This window comes from Carcharodon carcharias, chromosome 5, assembly GCF_017639515.1.
Source record: "Carcharodon carcharias isolate sCarCar2 chromosome 5, sCarCar2.pri, whole genome shotgun sequence".
In the NCBI taxonomy this organism is placed as follows: domain Eukaryota; kingdom Metazoa; phylum Chordata; class Chondrichthyes; order Lamniformes; family Lamnidae; genus Carcharodon; species Carcharodon carcharias.
In genome coordinates this window covers 65,666,915-65,690,823 of record NC_054471.1, presented here as the reverse complement: position 1 = coordinate 65,690,823, position 23,909 = coordinate 65,666,915, and the positions used below count along the sequence as shown (strand labels likewise).

Below are 23,909 nucleotides of genomic sequence, written 5' to 3'. Positions count from 1 at the left end.
TCTATTGTTGGCTATCTGTTGCCCTTTCTCTCTATCTCCTCTCTTCCTCTGAGTTCCTGTGACTATAACAGCAGGGGCATTTTAGCCCTAGCTACTGGTTAACTGCTAACTTAAGCTACCATTACCCATCCATCCAAACAAGCCTGCACCCTTCCTTTCTCAGTGAACTCTGGGTCTTTTCTCAAGGTTTAAATTCCAAATACCTGGTCTTTTCTGGTCATCAAGACTATGCTTCTGCACTGGATTACACAGTAAGACTCAGCCACTTCAATTTTGAAGTAACCTTGATCAGTTTACAGCTCCTTCCCCACTGCTGATGACTGGCCTACTGTTTTGATTAATTGTTCAATTTCAGCTGCAGTCTGAATCTCTTACATAAGAACTAGGAGCAGGAGCAGGCAATTCAGCCCCTCGAGCCTGTCATTACAATCATGGCTGATTTCATTTTGGCCTCAACTCCAGTTTCCTGCCCTCTCCCCATAACCTTTCAACCCATTACTAATTAAAAATCTGTCTATCTCCTCCTTAAACTTATTCAGCTTCCCAGCATCCACTGCACTCTGAGGTAGTGAATTCTACAGATTCACGAACCTTTGAGAAAAGTAATTCCTTATCTCTGATTTAAATCTACCACCCCTTAGCCAAAAACTATAGCCTCTCGTTGTAGAACGCCCCACAAGGGGAAACATTCACTCCACGTCTAACCCTTTTAGCATCTTATATACCTCAATTAGATGATCTCTCATCCTTCTAAACTCTAGCGAGTATAGGCTTAAACTGCTCAATCTCCTCACAAGACAATCCCCGCATCTCTGGATTCAATCTAGCGAACCGCCTCTGAAGCACCTCCTGTGCAACTACATCCTTCCTGAAGTAAGGGGACCAAAACTCTGCTCAGTACTCCAGGTGGGGTCTCGCCAATGCCTTGTACAATTACAACAACACTTCCCTATTTTTATACTCTCTTTCTTTAGCAATAAATGCCAAAATTCCATTTGCCTTCCTTGTTACCTGATGTACCTGCATACTAGCTTTCAGCGATTCATGCACGAGGACACCCAGATCCCTCTGCACTGAAGCATTCTGCAGTTTCTCTCCATTTAAATAATAAGTCGCCTTTTTATTCTTCCAACCAAAATGGATAATCTCACACTTATGCACATTAAACTCCATCTGCCAAATTTTGGCCCATTCACTTACCCTGACCATATCCATTTGTAAATTTCTTATTTCTTCATTGCAACTTACTTTCCCACCTATTTTGGTGTCATCTGCAAATTTAGCTATAGTACCTTCTATCCCTGAATCCAAGTCATTAATATAGATTGTAAGTAGTTGGGGCCCAAGAACCGAACCCTGTGGCACCCCACTAGTTACAGCTTGCCATCCAGAAAAAGACCCATTTATCCCGACTCTCTGCTTTCTGTTGGTTAGCCAAACCTCTATCCAAGCTAATATATTACCCCTAACTCTGTGTGATCTTATCTTGTGTATTAATCTTGTCACAAGCCATTCTCCTGGGCTGAGGCATATCTCTCTGCCACTTCTAAATATGAAGGAGACCTCCAACTTCACCTTCACTTCTGGTTTTGTGGGGCAGAACAATTTTGCACAGCTTCTCCGGATCGTCACTCTCTTGGAAATACCTCCCATCAGTGCATCCTCTGATACTGTACCCTTCAAATAACTTCTGGACTTCACTTGCGCACCATGCCTGTCCCTGAATGAATGAAGACAACAGTTTGTCGCTGCCTACTGGCTCCACCTGCCGTATGTCAACTTTACTCCACCATGGGACTGATTTTTAACAAAAGCAAAATATTGTGGGTATCATAAAGCTTCTCACCAAGACAGTTTCACCACTTTCCTCCCTCAGCCTCTGCAACTTTTCATTCTTAAAGATTTCAACCTCCAGCTCAATTCATCTCGCTCTGACCTATCCTCCCTCAGGACTGGATTTTGACACTCGAGGCAGGTAGTGCAAGTCTGGAAATTTCCTGGCTCACTGCACCAACCTTGGGAGAAGGTGTCCAATCAGACCAGATTTTTGTTCTGGAACAGGTGCAGGATGAAATCGGGCCAACCCCAGACACAAATCGAAGGCGTCCTCAGGGGCTACTGAGTGCCAAGGTTAGCTGTTTAAAAAGCCTGACTCGGTCCCCTGGGACTTTGTCCCAATTATTTCCTTGAACCTTTTAGGCCCTCTGGCCCCTTCATGTTCCATCACCCCCCACTCCCCATGCCAACTCACCTAGTATCCGTCATGGGCAGACCTCCGGAGACATGTTGACATGAAATAAAATAAATTCCTAAAACAATTCCGTTTTTTAAAAAAAACACAGACTTAGTCAAAGCTTTTAAATTCCCTCAAGTGCTTAATCCCTTATCAAAACAAACAAACTCCTATTCATAGAGGAATTACTATTTCCCAGAGGGAAAAAAAAATTAACCTTTCAGGCCTTCTATTGAAGGGTCACAGGCCTGAAGTGTTGTCTTTTTCCCATAGATACTCCTAGACCTGCCGAGTATTTCCAGCATTTTCTGTTTTTATTTCACATTTCCAGCATGCGCAGTGTTTTGCTTTAGTTCGCCTCCGTCTTGATGCAATGCCTTATTCCCCAGTTTAAACCATTACTCTCTCTCTCTCTCAGTCTGACTGTTCTCCCTGGAATGACTCATATCTCCACACCTTTAAGTCCAACAGTGTAGACTTGAATAGATATGGCAGCCAATTGGTTTAGTCATCCACAGCAAGATCTGGCTAAACCACATTAAGCACTGTTGGATCCTGTCATTGTCTGCCTAGACTGCTCACTCTTTCCAAGATCATCCTGGACTAGAAAGGTAACCGCTGGCTTCATTTCGCCACTACAAGCCGTCTTCTTAAATCCCATATCTTCTCCACTCTCTGCCAGCAAGTACAGCTGCCACTGCTGCTTCCCTCCCTTCCCCCAAGGGTCATATTTCCTCTAGATCAGTCCTTCTTGCCCTGGCTGCAGCCTCCAACAAGTTGGCCACACTATTTTCCCCCAGTACCTCTCCACTGTTGTCCAGCTGGGTGGAACTGCACTCACTTGGCTCCATTATCTATCGATTTGTAACCAGAGAATCACCTGCAATGGCTTCTCTTGGCGCTCCTGCACTGTTACCTGTGTCCACCAAGGATCTGTCCTTGGCTCTCCCCTATTTCTCATCTACATGCTCGTTGAAAGTTTCCACACGTACACTGACAACATTCAGCTTCACCTCGCCACCACTGCTGTTGACCCCTTCACCTTCACTAAGTTGTCAGACAGCTTGTCCAACATAGTACTGGATGAGCAGAAATTTCTTCCAGTTAAATATTGGGAGGACCAAAGATGTTTTTTCTTCCAGTCCCTGTCACAAACTCCATTCTGTAACTACTGACTTCGTCCTTCTCCCTGTGAATAGTCTGGTTCAGCCTCAGTCAGTTGCCAGCATTAGTGTGATATTTGACCCACAGAGATGACGTTCTGATCAACTAGCTTTGCCACTACTAGGACTGCCTGCCTTCCACCTCTGTAGCATTACCACTGCCTCAGCTTAGTGCTGCTGCAAACCTCCTCCATGCCTTTGTTATCTCTAGACTTGGCAATTCCAACTCACTCCTGGTTGACACCCACCCCCCCCAACCACCGTATTTCCCTAAACTTGAGGTCATCCAAACCTCTGCACGTGTCCTAACTCACATCAAGTCCCATTCACTAGTCACCCCTGTGCTTGCTAACTTATCGTGGCTCCCAGTTAAATTTTTACCTTTCATCCTTGTTTTTGGATCTCTCCGTGACCTTTCCCTACCCTATTTCTGTTATCTCCCTCAGCCACACAACCCTCCAATATATCTGCAGTTCCCCAATTCTAGCCTCTTGCACATTCCTAATTTTAATCATTCCACCATTGGCAGCCATGTCCTCAGCTGCCAAGGACCTAGGCTCTGGAATTCCCTCCCTAAAGCACTCTCTGTCTGTCTTGCTCTCTACTTTCTTAAGACACTTCTTAAAACCTGCCTCTGACCAAGCTTCTGGCCATTTGCCCTAATATCACCCGATGTGGCTCGATGTCAGATTTAGTTGATAACACCCCGCGTAACAAGTTGGGACATTTTGCTATGCTAAAGATGCTATATAAATACAAGTTGTTGGTTGTTTTATTAACTACTCCCACAAAGCCACCTCCACGGCCGCCACAATCTGACTTAACTGCCATCTGCTCGCCAGCTGCTTTGACACCTGACAGACAGCCAGATTGCTAGTCAAACTGGACACTAGGCAGAAAATCTGAAAAAATTTAAAATGGACCCTACCAGCAAATCTAGTAGGACCCCCAGGGAAATTCATGCATCAGATTTTCCATCCACAGAACCTCGTCCACTCTTTCTTTTCTAGCTCCAATTAAACGTTGAGACCAACATGATGTGCTCTTCTACGAAAGTGGTTTCATAAGTTTTTGTTTTGGGTACTTTTTGACAAGCTCCTGTAGAAGCTTGAAACTAGATTGTTTTATATTTTAATTTTAAGCCTCCTCTCAACCCATAACACAGCTTCAGTTTCAGCCTGTCACTGTACTCGTCAGTATTATTTCATATGTGCCAAAGGAAATAGTATGCTTTATAGAGTAGAACAGACTTTTAATGGGGGGAAGAAGGTGGGGAATGCTATCTGTTTTTTCCCTTCACCTGGCCTTGAGTGAGAGTGCTTCTGTTTCCGAAGCTAGTTGCCATTCGTTGGAGGTGAACCCAAGTTTAGATGTCTCTGGATTGAAGATTAAAAATGTGCTATTCAGTCTTCCAAGAAATTTGTAGGTAAGAGGTTTAAAATGGTTTTGAAAGAACCATTTAGTTAGGGCTGGATACTAGAAATTTTAGTTGTATGAAAGAAGTCTTTGGAAATCCTATCTCTACAGTCACGCTCTTCATCAGACTATTTCTGACATGGCTTTATCAAATTGAAACTAAGATTTTCTCCCTTTCAGATTGAGGCAAAAACTTGTGTTTGAATAGTGCCCTTTATGTAGAAAAACATCCCAAGGCACTTCACAGAAGTAAAGGAGTAGAAGGGTGGTGGGCAGACAGAGAGAGATGGGGAGTGAATCCCAGAACTTAGGGTCTAAATGACTGAAGGCATGGCCATCAATGGTGAGGCAGAAGGGTTGGATAGAGGCCACAATTGGAGGAATGGATAGGGTGTGGGCAGCAGAGTTTTACGTGAGCTACAGTTTATGGAGGGTGAAGGATTGAAGGCTGAACAAGAAAACATTGTCATAGTTCATTCTGACAATGACAAAGGATAAAGATTTCAGCAGCAGATGGACAGAGGCAGAGATCGATGATGTTACAGAGTTGGAAGTAGGCATTCTTTGTGACGGAGAGAATATGAGATGGGAAGCTCCACTCAGGATCAGGGAAGATGCTGAGGTATGAATGTTCTATAAGTAGCTGTGGAAGGTGGATGTGGGGGTGGCATGGTATTGGTACAGGTATGTAGCCTAATGAGGCTAGGATGGTGATTACTTGGTAAATAAATACATGCAGTTGAATTTTATTTTTTATTTCTATATTCCTAGCCTAGAACTTCCTGCCCCCTTCCTTTTTATTTAACTGATGGAAAATCACTGACTAGAGAGCACAGGAAAGAAAAATCTGGACACCAAGCAGACCAATTTTGAGAAACTTAAAAATAGTTATGTGCCATGGAGTAAGAAACAAATTTTAAGTATTTATTGGAGAGAAATTGTGAAAGATAAATCCAAAGCTCTGATAGTCGATGGTTAAACACCAACCAGAATAAAAGCAACTGCATAACCAGTTCATTGGCACTAACTGGTCTTCTATTTGAATTGCAGGTTTATGTTGAAGCAAACAAAATGGCAGAGAACAATGAAGATATTCAGAAAGCAGCACAAGTATTCTTCAAGAAACTGGAGGGAGGGGACAAACACACCTTGTCGTTGTGGGAACAGTTCAGATCCATAAGCATTGAAGAATACGAAAAAATTTATCAGGTGTGAAATATTGGTTTACAATTGTTCCAGCTATACTGATGCATATTAGCAGTTTTTCTACTGTAATCCGGTATCTTCTCCCTCCCACTCCTCCTTCCCATTGCACCCCCAAAGCATATTGAGTAGAGGTTTGACTAATAATCAGCTTGCTAATGTACCAACGAAGGAAACGTCACTGCATTGTAAGCAGGCTCCAAGTAAAGCTTTGATCTATAAATTGCCTTGCTGATGCCCTGATCTGGGGATCCTACATTACAGCATTCTGTTGGTGTCCGTTCTCCTGTGGCATTGCACTTGGGATCACACCAATTACAGTCTTCAGGTGAAATGAGCTGGAGCATGGGCCGTAATTGAATCAGGGGGCTGAATTTTCCCCCCGTTGGGGGGGAAGTTGAAGGGCAGGCGCACTTCCGATTGTGGCGCCATTTTACGTGGGCGGGCCGCCCAGCATGAAGTCCGCATAGAAGCGCTATGCGGGCAGTGGGGGGAGAATCCCAAAATCGAGAGTGCGCTCCTTTGTGCATGCGCAGGAAAGAGCACACTCATCTCCTTGAAGCTAAGTGCTGCCTCAGGGAGATCGGCTCAAAATGTACAAAACCTAAAAATAGAAAAGTAAAATTTCCCTAACGTCCCCTCATGTGACAATGTCATATGAGTTGGGACATGTCCATAATTTTCACAAACTTTATTAAAAAAAATTTTAAATCCTACATGAAACCTCATCCTGCCTGTGGATGAGGTTTCATGCTTTTTCTAGATCGCGCTGGGGTTTCTGGCCTGCCCGCCAACCTTAAGGTTGGACGGGCAGGTCCTTTTAATTACATAATTGACACTGTCAATGGCCTCAATTGGCCATTGACAGGTCGGCGGGTGCACAGCTGAGTTCCCCTTGACGTCACCACGTGTCATTTTACGCTTCGGCGAGCAGGCCCCACCCCAGCTCGCTAACACGTAAAATCCTGCCCAGGGCATGGAAATATAATCCAGTGCCCATTTTAAAGTCATGTATTCTGTCAGTGTGATGTAATGCTTCGATTATTATTTTAGAATTAAATTGGAAAACTGAGAGCAACTTTGGAAGCAGAGAAATAAATTTGGTTCGAATGCAAGAGTATCTCAGCTGCACAGACTAAGGAGCTGGGAGAATCGGAAGGTACCGCAGAGGGGCTAATATTGACATGGTGCAATTACAGCACAACAAGTTTACTTAAACAGTTTGCATTATAAATATGAACACAGGGATTTACAATAGAAAAAGTTGATACAAAGTGCAACAAAAAGTGACAGCAAAGTATTTCCAGATGTAATTTTTTAAGTGTACTCATTTGGTCAATGTAAGTTTCTTGATTTAGAATTTAATTTGATTAATTTTACTGTGTAATATTCCCTCCAGTTAATTCTCAACAAAATCATATTTTGTAGATTTTAAGTTTCTTTCTACATTGATGCTACGAGAATATTGTCAGGACTGGAAAATTGCAGTTATGAGGAAAGATTGGATAGGCTAGAGTTCTATTTGGAACAGAGGAGGCTGAATGGAGGTTTGATTGAGATGTACAAAATTGTAAGAGGCCTAGATGGGAAGGGCCTATTTAAATTAGCAGAGAGGTCAGTGACTAGGGGGAATTGATTTAAAGTAATCGGTAGAAGGATTAGAGGGGAATGAGGAAAGTACATAATTGCGCAAAGATGGGTGGCAGGTCAGAAGATTGGACAGAATATAAAGAAAAGCAAAGAATGACAAAAAGATTACTAAGGAGGGAACTATTAGAGTATGAGAGAAAGCTAGCTGGAAATATAAAGACAGATAGGAGTTTCTATAGACATTTAAAAAAGAAACGAGTTAACACATTGAGCATTGGCCCGATAGAAAGTGAGTCTGGGGAATTAATAAAGGAAAGTAGGGAGATGGCGGATGAATTAACAGGCACAACCCAGAAATAGCTGTAAATCAGGAAATGGAAGGGAGGAACTCGGGGAAAATTACAACCACTAGAGAAGTGGTATTGAGCAAATTGGTGGAGCTGTGGGTTGGCAAATTCCCAGGTCCTGATGGACTTCATCCTGGGGTCATGAAAGAAGTAGCTAGTGAAGTATTTAATGCATTGGTTTTAATTTTCAAAAATTCCTTAAATTTGGGGAAGGTTCCATTAGATTGGAAAGTAGCAAATGTAACTCCTTTATTCAAAAAGGGAGGGAGCCAGAAAGCAGGAAACTACAGGCCATTTAGCTTAACATCTGTCATAGGTAAAATGTTAGAAGCTATTATTAAAGATGTTATAGCAAGGCACTTAGAAAAGTTTAAGGCAATCAGGCAGAATCAACATGTTTTTTGTGAAAGAGAAATCATGTTTAACCAATTTATTGGAGTTCTTTTGAAGGAGCCACATCTGCTGTGGATAAAGGGGAACTGGTGGATGTACTATACTTAGATTTCCAGAAGGCATTTGATAAAGTGGCACATCAAAGGTTATTGCAGAAAATAAAAGCTAATAATGTAGGGGGTAACATATTTTCATGAATAGAAGATTAGCTAGCTAACAGGAAACAGAGGGCAACCATAAATGGATCTTTTTCTGGTCAGCAGGACAAGTGGCTTGCCACAGGGATCAGTCCTGGGGCCTCAGCTTTTTGCAATTTATATAAATGACTTGGATGAAGGGACAGATGGTATGGTTGCTAAATTTGCTGACAACACAAAGATAGGTAAGAAAGTAAATTGTGAAGAAGAACATAAGGAGGCTACAAAGTGACATAGATGGGTTAAGTGAGTGGGCAGAGACCTGGCAAATGTAGTGTAATGTGGGCAAATGTGAAATCATTCAATTTTAGCAGGAAGAATAAAAAAATAAGCTTTTTATCTAAATGGTGAGAGATTGCAGAGCTCTGAGATTCAGAAGGATCTGGGTGTCCTAGTGCATGAATCACAAAAGGTTAGTATGCGAGTACAGCAGGTAATTAGGAAAGTTAATAGAATTTTATCATTTATTGCGAGGCAAATTGATTACAAAAGTAGGGAGGTTATGCTTCAGTCGACAGGCACTGGTGAGACCACATCTGGAGTATTGTGTACAGTATTGGTCTCCTTACTTAAGGAAAGATATAAGTGCATTAGAAGCAGTTCGGAGAAGGTTTACTAGACTAATACCAGGAATGGGCGTGTTGTCTTATGAAGAAAGGGTGAGCAGTTAGGCTTGTGTCTCCTGTAGTTTAGAAGAGTAAGAGGTGACTTGATCAAAACCTTTAAGATCCTGAGGGGTCTTGACAGAGTGGATGTGGAGAGGATGTTTCCTCTTGTGGGAGAATCTAGAACTATGGGTCACAGTTTGAAAATAAGGGGTTGCTCATTTAGAAAAAAAATTGATATTTCCTTTACATACTGTGAACACTGAAGCAGGCTTGTAAGGGTTGTGTGTGAGACTAATTTAAGTAAACTGAAGACAGTCAGACTGCGAGGTTTAAATTATCAAAGGGGTTAGGTGTAAGCAGACATTTTGAAATGGAAATGGATAAGCTAATATTTGCATTTGTAGATAAGCTGAGTAGTTGTTTGAATTTCAATGGGGAATTAAAAGGTGACAAGTAAAATGTTTGCATCTTGCAGGAGTTCATAGGTAAACAGATAGTGAGGATATCATATTATATAAACTCAAAAGCAAAGACGAGATGGAAACATAAAAGGTCTTATATTTGGAAGGATTTGATTTTCAAAGAAAGTTTAAAACAATGGATTTAAAGATAAGAGGAAAAATATATTTAAGGAAAGATTGCAAGCTATATAAAGGAGTAGCCATGTGAGATCTTGAGTGTACTGTGAAGTACCAGGCTCTAGCTACCCCAGAGTATTGCTCGCTTGTTCCAGAAAGCAAGGTTTTGTTAAAAGCCTTGGAATTCCATTGTCGAGTGAGAAGAGAGAAATTGTGAAATACCTCCCTTACCGCAACAATGGGTGCCTGATGGTAATATTACTGGATATTTTATAGATCAAGAATCTATTTAGGCTGTTGTCTGGAAAAGGGTGTTTATTTGGGAGTCTAGCTAAGTACAAATCTTTTGGGAAACGTTGCAAGACTAAATTTAACTGTGTAACTGTAATCTTCTATGTTTCAGTTTTTTCCTTTTGTTAATAAATGTTTAATTAAATTTTTAAAATTGCAAAGTGGTCATGGACTTTTTGCTTCTGACTTCAGTGCACATACTTTTTCATAATAAAAATACAAATTGCAAATCGTTGTTATAGCAAAGTTTCCCTTTTGGGATTTGGTCAGCCTGGCAATTACCTCTGCCATATCATAACACTCACTTAAGATAGATGAGGAGAAATTTTTTTCTGAGGGTCGTGAGTCTTTGGAACTCTCTTCCTCAAAAGGCAGTGGAAGCAGGGTTTTTGAATATTCTTAAGGCAGAGATAGATTCTTGATTAACAAGGGGGCGAAAGGTTATTGGGGGTAAGTGGGAGGTTACAGTCAGATCAATCATTATCTTATTGAATTGCAGAGCAGGCTTGAAGGGCCAAGTGACCTACTCCTGCTCCTGTATGTTCATATGAGGAAATTTTTTTTTTCACCCTGAGGTTGGTAGGGGTCTGGAACTCTCTGCCTGAAAGGCTAATAGAAGCAGAAAACCTCATCTCATTTAAAAGGTGCCTGGATGTGCACCTGAAGTACTGCAGGGCTATGGACCAAATGCGGGAAAGTGTGATTAGGCTGGGTGGCTCATTTTATCAGCTGGTGCAGACACGATGGGCCAAGCGGCCTCCTTCTGTGCTGCAAACTTTTTATGATTCTATGCTATTTCTCCCCTATCCCCAGATGTGTTTTTTTTTGGAAGTGAAAATGGTACACCAGAGAGACACCATCTGCTTGAACCAGGAAAGGTTTATAACCATGAAATAGCTGATAAATTGGCTTTGGCTCGGACTGCAGGGCTGAAATATAATAAACACGCTTTGAAAAACAAATGTAATAACTTAGCCTGGGAAAATATGTGAAGGGGACGACTGTTACTGGTCATCATCCCCATTGTCAAGAAAGGTGTGAAGACTTGATTGACCAATATTAAATCATAAACCACAGACTTCAGTTCCTGATACCAACCATGTTGTGAAAGTTGTAAAACAGAGATCAAATGTTTTCTTACAAACAGATGATGAGCAAATCACCCATCTTACCAGCCAACGTAAGTGTAAAAGGTTGGGGGAGAGGTAGAGGGCGTGGGAGGCAGGAAATGCACAGAGATTAATTTAGAACTGTCGACTTTGCTCCATCCACTTTTATTTTTGGTTTTTCCTTCTTGCTCCAAAAAACCCCCCCAAAAAATAAAGGAAGAATAAAAATCCCTTAAATTTAAAAGGCAATAAATGAAGGTTTTCTCTCTGAAGGTAGATTTGGAAAAATCACGAACCAGTTCTTCATAAATGAATTTATCTAGTGTATAGAGATTTTTCTTCACCGTGCCTTAGAATTGTTAACATTGTAATTGTACCAGTAGCAGTCTTTTTTTTTAAGTGTGTGTGTGAATCTAACTTTTAAATTTATGTGTATCCCAATAGCGGCTTGGTGTGCATTTTGATGAGTACTCTGGAGAATCATTGTACCAAGATAAAGCACAGGAGGTTCTATGGCTGATGGATCAGAAAGGACTGCTCAAGAAAACAAAGTAAGGTTAGACTTCAGCGGTCATATTTTATAGAAATGTCACTGTAGAACTTTTTAAAAATGTTAAAACAAAAGTCCAGACTGCTGGAAATGTACAACAGATCAGACGACTTTCAAAAAGAGATGAAGATAGATTATTTTGGAGTGGACTTTCTTCATCAAAACTGAAAAAAGGAAATCTGGATAGTTATGCTTGCTTCCAAATGAAGTTGCAATGACAGTTCTGGAACATGGGCCTGAATTTTTTGCTTGTCATGCATGCGGGATCGGCGGGCCTGGGAGCGGACAGGAAAGGGGCCCCCGACCGCAATTTCACGCTGGTTGGCCAATTAACGACCAGCCAGCATGAAACGCGCGCTGACAAAGGCTCAGCACTGCTGGCGGGGGCGGGAAGAGCACGGGCACTGATGTCACCGCAGGTGCTGGTGAGTGCTTCCAGTGAGCCCCCTGAAGGCAGACAGCTGCCTCAGGGAGCTGCAAACCTCCACAGTACAAACAAAACAACAGAAGTGCTGCAAAACATGTCCATACAGCATAGTCAAGCATCTGAAAGCATAGGTCTTTTTAAAAAAAAACTAGTCCCCAGATATCTCTATTTTATTTTCACATGGGGATTTCATTCCCGCCCTGGATCAAGGTTTGAGCAAAAATGTAAAGGCCGAATGGCCCACCCGCCAACTGTAGAAGTGGATGGGCCACAAAAAAATCACTTTCAATTGCCTCCTTAATGGGCTTAATGGCCCGCTTAATTGTCGGCAGTCATACTTCCAATTGCTATGTACGCCCGCTGAGCAAGATATCATGTAAGTGCGCAGTGACGCCTGGACGCTCGCCCGATGTTATCAGTAGCACTTTCTTCGCAATAACTTGCTTACTGATGCCCAGTTTGGGTTTCGCCAGGGCCACTCAGCTCCTGACCTCATTAGAGCCTTAGTTCAAACATGGACAAAAGGGCTGAGCTCCCGAGGTGAGAGTGACTGCCCTTGACATCAAGGCAGCGTTTCACCGAGTGTGGCATCAAGAAGCCCTAGCAAAACTGGACTCAATGGGAATTGGGGGGAAAAATTTCTGTTGGTTGGAGTCATACCTAGCACAAAGGAAGATGGCTGAAGTTGTTGGAGGTCAGTCATCTCAGCTCCCTGCAGGAGTTCCTCAGGGTTGTGTCCAAGGCCCAACTATCTTCAGCTGCTTCATCAATGACTTTCCTTCCATTGTAAGGTCAGAAGTGGGGATGTTTGTTGATGATTGCACAATGTTCATCACCATTCCCGACGCCTCAGATACTGAAGCAGTTCATGTCCAAATGCAGCAAGACCTGGACAATATCCAGGTTAGGCTGACAAGTGACAAGTAACATTCATGCCATACAAATGCCAGGTGTCAGGCAATGACCATCTCCAACAAGAGAGAATCCAACCATCGCCCCTTGATGTTCAATGACATTACCATCACTGAATCCCCCACTGTCAACATCTGGGGGTTACCATTGACCAGAAACTGAACTGGACTAGCCATACAAATACTGTGGCGGCTACAAGAGCAGGTCAAACAGTAGGAATCGTGTGATGTGTAACTCCTGATTCCTCAAAGCCTGTTCACCATCTACAAGGCACAAGTCAGGAGTGTGATGGAATGCTCCCCACTTACCTGGATGAGTGCAGCTCCCACAACACTGAAGAAGCTTGACACCATCCAGGACAAAGCAGCCTACTTGATTGGCACCACATCCACAAACATTCACTCCTTCCACCACTGACGCACAGTAGCAGCAGTGTGTACCATCTACAAGATGCACTGCAGGAATTTACCAAGGCACCTTGGACTGCACTTTCCAAACCCACGACCACTACCACCTAGGAAGTCAAGGGCAGCAGATAGATGGGAGCACCACCAACTGGAATTTCCCCTCCAAGTCACTCACCCTCCTGGCTTGGAAATATTTCGCCGTTCCTTCAATGTCGCTAGGTCAAGATCCTGGAACTCCCTTCCTAACAGCACTGTAGGTGTACCTACACCACATGGACTGAGCGGTTCAAGAAAGCAGCTCACCACCACCTTCTCGAGGGCATCCAGGGATGTGCAATAAATGCTGGCCTAGCCAGCAAGCCCAGGTCCCATTAATGTATTTTTTTTTCAAAAAACGTTTCCTGGGGGACAGGTCGAGCACATGCCAGCCCGCGGGATATAAAATTCTGGCAATGGGGCTGGGCAGTAAGTTGAAATGTCCTAGCAGGATTTCAGCATGTGTTCACCTAAAGCATTTAAAAGATGTTGGGAATGAAGTGTTCTCCAGAGACATTCAAAACATGTTGGTGATAATTCATTGCCCTGAAAATCACAGATGACCCCATGTGCTTGAAAGGCCGACTTGCTCTTGTTTTGTGCTGTGATTTTTCTCCAAAGCTTTTACGTTTAACAGGTATTTCGTTGGAAAATAATTAATAGAGGGGCTGGATGCTTTGATGGAGGGACGGAGTTTGTGGCTTCAGTCTCCCCAATGTTTAGCTAGAGGAAGTTATGGCTCGCCCAAGATAGCATGTTGGGTAAATAGTACCAAGATAGTGGGGGGGTCAAAAGAGGTGATGGGGAGTTAGAGCTTGGTGTTATCAGCATCCATGCAGAATCTGGCCATATGACTTTGGATGTTCTCGCCAATGAGCAGCCTGTGGATGAGAAAGAGTTGGGTCTAAAAAATGGAACCTGATGGGAGTAGGGCAGGCAGGAGTGATCACCGGTGATAGCAGTACAGGATTGGGAAGAGAAGCCATCACTAGAAATACTCTAGGTGTAATTTGTTAGAAAATTGCAATTGCTGTCCCACAGAACTGAACAATGAGGAAAGATTGTGTGATTAACTGCACCAAAGGATGCATTAAGGTCACAATGTCACCATTGTATAACCCTGCACACTTGACAATACTACTGCATATTCACTTCACTATCTTATTTTGGATTTTTCAATTCCGCCTCCATACCCTCTGATGCTGTGTTCAGAGTCCAAACAAACATAACTATATGGATGCTAGCATTGAGTACTTCAGAAAGCAGATCGCAGCACTCCTCCTCTCGTGCAATAAAAATTAGTTCAGTTCTGGGTCTTTCTCCATAATTTGGGTCCTAAATATTCACATTATCCTTGTTACCAATCTTTTTTTTCCAATTCCTCCGTAATCCTTTTAAAAAAAACCCTTTTTGCCATTGTCTTTGGTCCTTGCCACAAAATCCATTCCTTAACCACGATTTGAGGCTAAACCAGACCATTCATGACCTCTTTGACCCTAAGTTTAACTTACAGCCCTATATCCTGTACATCGCTAAGATCACCTATTTCCAACTCTGTAATGCCACCCGTCGCTGCCCCTTCCTCACTCATCTGCTGCTGAAACCCTCATCCGGGCTTTTTGTTACTCTTTAACCAGACTATCCCAATACTCTCCCATCTGACCACCCACCTTTTGTATCCTTCATAATCATGAACTCATCCAATACTCTGCCATCCCTAAGCCTATGGGCTTTCAATCGGGTCTGAAACAAATTGGGGTTCTCTTAAGGTTTCCTGTCCATCTGGAGTGTAAGGTGACCACAGTGTCTTGAAGCCTCTTCCTCTGCTTGTTGACTTGTGTTTCTGATATTTGTACATGAATGGAAAAATATCTGCAACAATTATATTTTCTCTTGATACTGTCTTTCGGAATTTAGAACAGGCAAACTTTTGGCCCAGATCCCTCTAATGGCCACCAATTATATTCATCTTAGCAAGTTGATTCATTGTAGAACAGAGGGAACAGTTGCTATTGTCTGTGATTACACTTTTTGGGTAAGTCCCTAAACCTGTCTGCTCAGGTAGATGTGAAAGATCCCATAGCCTTATTTGAAGATGTGCGGGGAGCTCTCGGTTTTCCCATCATGTTTTTTTCCTCTCTCAGCAGCACCAACAGAAACAGATAAGCCCGTAATTTAATTCATGGTGGGATTGAACTGTAGGCAAATTGGCTGCCAATGCAGCTTTGTAACAATGAATGCGTTTCAAAAGTAATTAATTGAACGTTACAGGAATGTGATGAGGTGCTATATAAATTCCTTCCCACCTATATTATACAGATTTGTCAATTAGACTGATCTCTAACATTAGAGGAAGCACCTTCATGTTCTTTAAACTGTGTCTGCACAGCAACCTGAAAGCTCCCCCACACAAATCAGCCCCTTGGTTACCATGCGGCTACACAAATTTTAAAAGGGCCACACACTTAAACAAATCGGCCAAGCACTCAATAAAAAAAGAAACACAAAATTAGCGTTCAGATCCCTCCCCAGGCCTTGAGCGCACAATCTGGGCTGCACTTCAACGCAGTACTGATGAGTTGCCGAACTGTCAGAGTTACTGTCCGTTAGGTAAGATGTTAAGCTGCGATTCTGTTGCCTGCTCGGGTGGACTTGCAGGATCATCTGTCACTGTTCTAATAAGGCTAGAGAATTGGCCTATCATCCTGGCCAATAAATTAGTAATAAAAGTGGAAGTATTAATCACATGCAGCTTCCTTCAGGACCAGGTGATGCCAGGAGCTTGTGTCTGTCCAGGATGCAGGGCTGGGTTGGGAGGGATATTCATTCCTCGCTTAAGCAATATTATCAAAAACAGGATTCATAATTTGCCTTAAAAACTTTGCTTTTATATTTATAGTCACTTCTTTGTTTGCTTTGTGACTCACTTTTGTTATGTTTGCTTACATTACACTAATTACTCTATTCATTGTAAAATGATTTGCAATATTCTGGGTATGTAATAAAGTGGTTTATGCCAAAACTGCCTACTTCTTTATTGCCCCCTTGAGAATGAAAACATTATGCGTACAAAGTAATGGAAAGCTACCTCTATACAAGTGTTTTCTTTTTCCCTAAAGGCAAGGAACTGGAGTGGTTGATCTTTCAGCAAATGATGATCTCTCTGTTTATGCCAAAATGGTTCGTTGTGATGGGACGTCCCTCTACTTGACCAGGTAGGATTTTTTTTCCCATCTTTAAAGCGTTTTAATTGCTATACACAAAAGTATTGGTGACATTTAAATATTTATCCATCCAAATGCCCATGTCTGACACCAGGCAATTTGATAAGGCTGTACTTGCCAGAGCAGACACATGACTGGCCAATGCTTTTGTTTCTGTAGGACCAGAACATAATGCTTGTCGGGCAGGCACGTACCGGACCTGAACAAACATAAAATGATGCACAATGACGTCGGGCAAGTATCCCGATGTCATCGCGCACTTGTGTGCAATTTCAGTCGGCGGGCGTGCACAGGAGCCGGCAGAGCGTCTGCCAACAATTAAAAAGCCTGTTAAGGCCATTAACAATATAATTAAATGAAATTTTTTGCTGCCTGTCCGACCTTATAGTTGGCTGGCAGGAGAATAGGCCAAGCGGCCTTTGCATTTTTTGCGTAACCTCATCCACGGGCAGGAAGAGGTTTCGATCCATCATTTTAAAAAAAAAAATTTAATACTGATTTCTAACCTGTCCCTGCTCATGTGACAGACATGTTTTTTTTAACACCTTAAAATTACTTTTTTTTTGTATAACTTCATCTCCCTGAGACAGCTCAGGGAGCTCTCCCTGCACACGCTTGCACAAACTTGCACGCTCATCCTCTTCTCTGCACCCCCCCCCCCGCCCCCCTTTCCATAGGCAGCATTACTACGTGTGGTTCATGCTGGGTGGGCCTTAATTGTCCCGCCAGCGTGAAATTGTGGTCCAGCCCCGATCACGTGCAGCTTCCTACCTGCCCCCACCAAGCCTGCCTGACGAGGGCAAAATTCTGCCCTAGGTTTCCACTTTTTTTTACTTTTAAAGGGATTTAATTGTTGCAATTATGGTCATGGACCAGAATTTTTTCTTATTGAAGAGAATCCTCACCTTCATACCAATCAATGTAAATTTATAAAATCAGTAAAAAAGACTTCACCCATATGTAATTAAAGTAAAACTCAAAAGCTTGAAGTTGGAATGTTCAGCTGTAATTAACAGTGGCTCTCTGCGACAGCAGGAATGCTGGTGTGCAAGTACCCCATATCAAGGTGGTAGTGTATAGGTTGATGTGCAAGCAACTGGGAACAGAGGGTTCACAACCCTGATCATGTCATTAGAAGGATATTAGCAGTGAAGATGGGCAGCTTTCTCCATTTGAATGAACAAAATCAGGAGGGTAAGTTGCATCATCCTGCTGTTATGCATCGCAAGCAGCTAGTTAAGAGATTCACTAGCAGAGACTTGGGTAAAAACCTTACTAACTCTTTGCTGATAAGGAAAGAAATTTGGGGGGGAAACAAAGTTAGTCATGTCACCAAAGTATATCTATATACAATAACTTGCAGATCTATGATCTATGCAGTTAATTCGAGGTGATGTTTTGCAATATTTGAGCGAACTAAGTGAATGTAGATGACATTTGTGCAGCATGCAAATATTCCTCAAGCGAGCTTTTTTTTTTGAAGAGTGTGAAAAATGAAGTAGTTGTGCGGTCCATCATTAAACATTAAACAAAATTCATGCAAAGCATGTTGACAGACCAATCCTCACTCCAAAGTATAAAAATATAATGAGAAAGAATTCTCAAAAGCATCTGAAGCAAGCCTATATGTTTCATAATGGTCAAAACGTTTCTGTTTGAACTTAACCCAGTTTATCCAATCAGGAGTGATGTTTACATTTCAGCACACTGAAAGTGGGTTTAGTAGAAAGACCCATCATCACCACCACCACCAGCTTCTTGAGGGGAAACCCAGGAAGGTTAAAAGCATTGGCCTAGAAATGAAAATCTATCTTCTTTATTTTTCCCTGAGTGCCAAGTGAAGTTGGAAGTTAATAATTTGAGAATTTGCATCAGTCCAATCTTGAGGCTATTGATGGGCCCCATGGAGTTTGTTCATTCACTATAGAAAGCCATCAACAAAGCAAATGGACTGTTGGAACTATGACCAAAATCATGACAGAATGGAAATAAAAACTCCAACTGTTTAGTTCTGTGATCAACCCACACTTGAATCCTGAGTCATTCTCTGCTCACTGAGATACGAGGAGACATTTGAGCCCGAGAAATGGTGAATGAAAAAAACCACAGCCCCTGACATTGGAGAGCTGAATTAGAAGGAAAGAGTAAAGAAATTCTGTGTCTTCAGCTAGAATGACATTGACTGAGAATCACATCAAAAAAATTATGTGGGCTGGTAAATTATATCAAAGTTAGTTTTGAAACTTAATTTCAGTTTAAACCCTTGGCTGAACTGCATGAAAACAAGTTCAGATTAATAAAGGGAAACTTGAGAGTGAAGTCTTCACACAGTAATAAATAAAATACATATGAAGGAGGCAAAAATGCTGGAATCAATCGTTGAACATTTGTAAGAGATTCCAGCAACTACGCAGTGGGCAGAATTTTTCATGTGGCTGGCGGGCTCGGCAGGCGCACAGCTGATCACCACCCGTGATCGGCTCCACGCCACCATTTTACATGGGTGGGCCAATTAAGGCCCACCCAGGGTAATACACAGCCGGAAGAGCTCGCTACCTGTGCAGGCGTGGGGAGGTGGGAGAGTCGAGGCCAGCACTCTTTTGCGCAAATGCGCGAAAGCGCACTTCAATCTCCGAGGCCTTAGGGAGATTGAATCAACATTAAACGTTTTACCTAATAATTTTAAAAATCCATTTAAACCTGATGTCCCCTCATCATGACTGTGTCACATGAGTTGGGACATGTTTTTATATTTGTGAAAATGTATTTATTTAATTAATAAAATCTTCAGGAAGCTTCATCCCGCTTGTGGATGAGGTTTCTTGAAAAACGCGAAGGCCGCTTGGCCTTTTTGCCTGCCGCCAACCTTAAAGTTGGACGGGCAGCGTTCACAAGTACTTCAATCGATTTCTTAATGGCCTTAATAGGCTGTTTATGGCGCGCGCGCGCCAAATGAAATATCGCGATGATGCGCAATGACATCGGGACGCACGCCGACATCATCGCATGTCATTTTACACATCGGCATGTCGGGCCCACCCTCCGCAGGCCGACTGAAAAATTCTGCCCGATTTTATTGAATCAGGGCTAATAGATGTTTTCTAGATGAGTTGCATTATTTAGGATCATAGGTTGCCAAAATAATGCAGTAGTTTGCCACTAGTTTGAAAATCTTAACGGTTCAGCATATGGGCTGCAAACCAGTGAATCTTCCAGAGCTGGACTCAGCCCATTGGCTTTATGCTGATTCATTAATGAGCTCATCATGTGAGAAGCAGGGAGGGCCGTTCTTTGAATGGTCCCCCACTAACATCGTGGGCAATATGCTTGATCAGCTATGCATAAAGTCCATTGTGTAAAATTTACCACTTCTATGGATGAAAAGCATTAGAGATGCTTTTCACAACTGACTGAAGAGAATTATGTCTCTGGTTGATGCGATGCATTAAGTGTGTTTGCATCGTAGCTGGTGCATATAGTGGTCAGTCTGCTTGTCACTTCTTGCTTTCAGCTCTAACCCTTGGCTAGCAGTACATCTGTTGTGAAAAGAGAGTGTGTAAGCCTCTCTGGCCAATAGCTAGCCTCTTCAGGAGCAAGCCATCCCACCTCTTCCCGTGGCGACTTACAAAAACTGGCTAAACTACAGGAGACTCTGAGGAAGCCTGGCTCCCAGACAAATGACATACAGGCCAAATGATATGTGGTTATGCCCAGGGACAAGACCCCGAGTTGTGGGTAAATAACCTCACTGCCTTGTGGGTGTCTTGAGAGAGAAGTCATCTAAGGGAGTAAACCCTGACAGAAAATCTGGAATGTAGTCCCTTAGACAGTGATCTGTCATCAGGCAGCTTTCCAGTAACTCCTGTAGCATAGCTGGTACCAAACAGTACTGATTTCATCCTCCCCTTTGTACAATACTAGCAATGCCAAGAGGGGGATCCTGATGCATGGGCAACTCGGGACGGGTGGGGGGTGGTGGTGGGGTCTTCATACTATTTGCCCAGACCTGCACTCAGGAGAGGTCACCCCACTTCGTGGTTTACATTGGCCCAACACTGGTAGAAAGAGTTACAAGCAGTCAAGAAGGGTGTGTAGAAAGCAGAGGGCAAAAAGAGATGACCAGATGGCGGAAAAGAGAGCCCGCCGGAAGGAAAAAACATTAGTTGATCTCAGGCCAAAGCTATTCATCTGCCCCAGCCACAGAAGTGACTGCCACTCACAAATCAACCTCTACAGTCACAAGACAATGTTCAATACAGGAATGACATATACTTTGGGTGCAGTACGTCGTCTCCCGAGATGGACTGATGCCTAACTGAAGATAATTAACTGTGTCTGCTCTTTTCCCCCATCAGACTTGCTTTATTTTTCAATGGGTATATTCATTACATTGAGAAGTGGGATTAGCATGCTGTGACCCAGATACACAGTGTGGGGCGCTGATCTTGCGCAGTGTTATCATGGAAGTCAGTTTGATGCCATTGGTTTTTTGCTTTCACTGTTGGAAACAATACTTTTCTCCTGGTTGCAAATAGGCTGCAGGTCTTTAGCTAGTCATTGACATATTTTCCCAATAGCACCTGCTTTACATTGCATTATTGTCTTTATAAAATAACATTCTCTGACTTACCAACATACCAGAAGTACCTCTCCACCGCCAACACTAAACAAGTTAACTACCGGAGGGTGGGGGTGGGGGTGGTTGATTAATTGCGTTTGGGGCTATCAATTAAATTTTGTAAATCGACCCTTTGTTAACAAAAGTTAATACGGACAGCAATGCCTGACCCAGTTTTTGGGTCCTTCCAGATTTTGGGATGCCGGGTAAAGGGTCAGTTCCCTGTACAACCCTATCCATGAAGTGTGAGCACACGTTCCTTTTATCTCGGTTAATATGTAGGTGAGATGGTGACCAGGAACAAAAAGCAAAACAAGTTCTTTAGTGTCCCTGCCACTAAATTTGTTACATGTTTTTAACCACATTGCAACATTTGGAACAAATTATTTCCACCTTAAACTATTTTGGTTAAATGAGAGTGGAGAAGCTTATGAATTATCTTGTAAATGTGCCAATAATCCATTTATTTAAGCTTAAATTCCAGTTAATTCACTGGTGTAAATAGGTTTTTCTGGGAAGCAGGCAAATCCTCTACTAATTGCTGTAATATTTGCTTACTTGAGCAAATGCTTTTGCAGAGAGTTGCTATGTTATCAAAGTAAGAAATGTTTAGATAATGAACAAGCATGAAGTTGCTTTTAAGGTCTGTAATTAGAGATCAGTGCACCTCACTGAAGTACATAAGCTTTCTAATTTATGATAGGACATCTCAAACGTAATGAATTGTTTTTCAGCTAAAGAAAATGTTAACATGTAAATAATAAGAAATATGATGAGAAGAGACATCAATTGCTATTTTCAGTGGCATTTATTAAAAACTGAGACAAGATTTTAAAGAAAATTATAACCTTTAAATAACTCAGCAGAAAGTTCTTTAATCCCTTCACCCAAATTAACAGTTAAAGCAACAGATTCCCATGCTCTGTGGTTTATAGGCCAGCTCTATGGAAAATGGACAATTTGGATCTGCTGCTTTTAATTACGTTGCTCTTATACTCCCTGAGCAAGGTAGCAATAATCATATCAGTCAAACTGGGGTCCCCTGAAAGACACCAGGATTTAGCTCATTCAAAGCCCATCATTGACTTCCACAGATGAAATTGGGCCCTGAATTTCTATAATAACTTGTATTGATTTCTTAATGCATTATTTCTGCTCATGTAAACCTACGAAAGCATTTTCTTTGTAATGATATTGTTGTTATTTGGACAACTTGACAGTATCACGCTAAAGTTACGAACATACGAACAAGGAGCAGGAAAGGCCATTCAGCCCCTCGAGCCTGCTCCGTCATTTAATAAGATCATGGTTGATCTCATAGTAACCTGAAACCTGCACCCCACTTACCCTCAATAACCTATCACCCCCCCGCCCCCCCTTGCTTACCAAGAATCTATCCACCTCTGCCTTAAAAATATTCAGACTCTGCTTCCACCGCCTTTTCAGGAAGAGAGTTCCAAAGATTCATGGTCCTTTTGAGTGGGAAAAAAATTCATCTCTGTTTCTAAATGGGCGACCCCTTATTTTTAAACAGTGACCCTTAGTTCTAGAAGTTCCTAAGCATTCTTTGATTATTGGCACTTGCAGGGAAGTACATCCCCGCCCCCCCCCCCCCCCCGGCAAAACCGGTGTTAACATTTCGTAAACATTTGCTCCCCTTTGTTGGCGCCTATGTTCTGGGTAATGAACAACAAGAACTTACCGCATAACTCTGGCAGTGGAATAATGTTATAGTGTGAAGATTTTGTGCTCTTTTACCTTGTGAAAGTAAATGCCCTTTTGTAAAATTTTAGTACCTGTATTTACTTGATGAAAGGTTTTTTGATTATCAGTCAACCCAATTTGTTGAAACAACGGATGTCATCCATGGAAATAATTGCTGTTGCTTCACTTTTGTTTGCAGAGATGTTGCGGCTGCTGTAGATCGAATGAAGGAATACAATTTTGACCAAATGATTTATGTGGTAGGTAACTCGAGAGGTTTTACAAGAAATGCTCTTGGTAGACAAACTGTTTGAGAAGTCATGTACTTGCTGTAGCCTGTTGATTTATAAGCAGTTTGTTTGGACCTACAATCGTTACTCAGTTCCAAAATGGTTTCTTTCTCTAGAGGATTTTTTTTTTAATTGGCATAGTCACAAGAATCTGTTTGAATGGCATCAAATTAAATAAGGTAGGGAAGTGGAGGAGCTTAAGGGAATTTCAAAGGATGGTGACTGGGTGACTGCAGCCATTCGTCAAGAGGGGCTGAAGGCAATAGGGATGCATGAGAGACCAAAATTGGAATTATGGAGAATTCTGGTGGCTTGGTAAACTGGGGAGCAGCAAGACCATGAAGGGAAAGAATTTTAAATTAGATGCATTACAAGATTGAGGGCCAGTCTGGGTTAACAAGAGCTGGAGTTATGTGAACAGGATTTGATATGGAATAGGGTATGGGCAGCAGAGTTTGGATGTGCTCAAGTCTGCAGAGCATGAAGGCTGAGACAAGAATGGAGCTGGGCAGTGTTATGGCACAGCATGCCAGACCTAAGCAATCCTACAACTAACTGATCAGGTCAAAATTCTGCATCCCTGCCACTTCTGGTTGTGAATGGTGATGAGCAG

The 23,909-nt window shown here is 42.3% G+C and overlaps 1 protein-coding gene across 1 annotated transcript in view; it reads left to right on the top strand.

Annotated features, from left to right (window-relative positions):
* The window catches only part of rars2 (arginyl-tRNA synthetase 2, mitochondrial), a 70,295-nt gene that overhangs the window by 24,081 nt on the left and 22,305 nt on the right, over positions 1-23,909 (top strand). The window contains exons 9-12 of the mRNA XM_041187228.1: positions 5,863-6,021; positions 11,573-11,679; positions 16,580-16,675; positions 23,206-23,266. Of these exons, the coding sequence (XP_041043162.1) occupies positions 5,863-6,021; positions 11,573-11,679; positions 16,580-16,675; positions 23,206-23,266 (423 nt within the window). The remainder of the gene's footprint in view (positions 1-5,862; positions 6,022-11,572; positions 11,680-16,579; positions 16,676-23,205; positions 23,267-23,909) is intronic.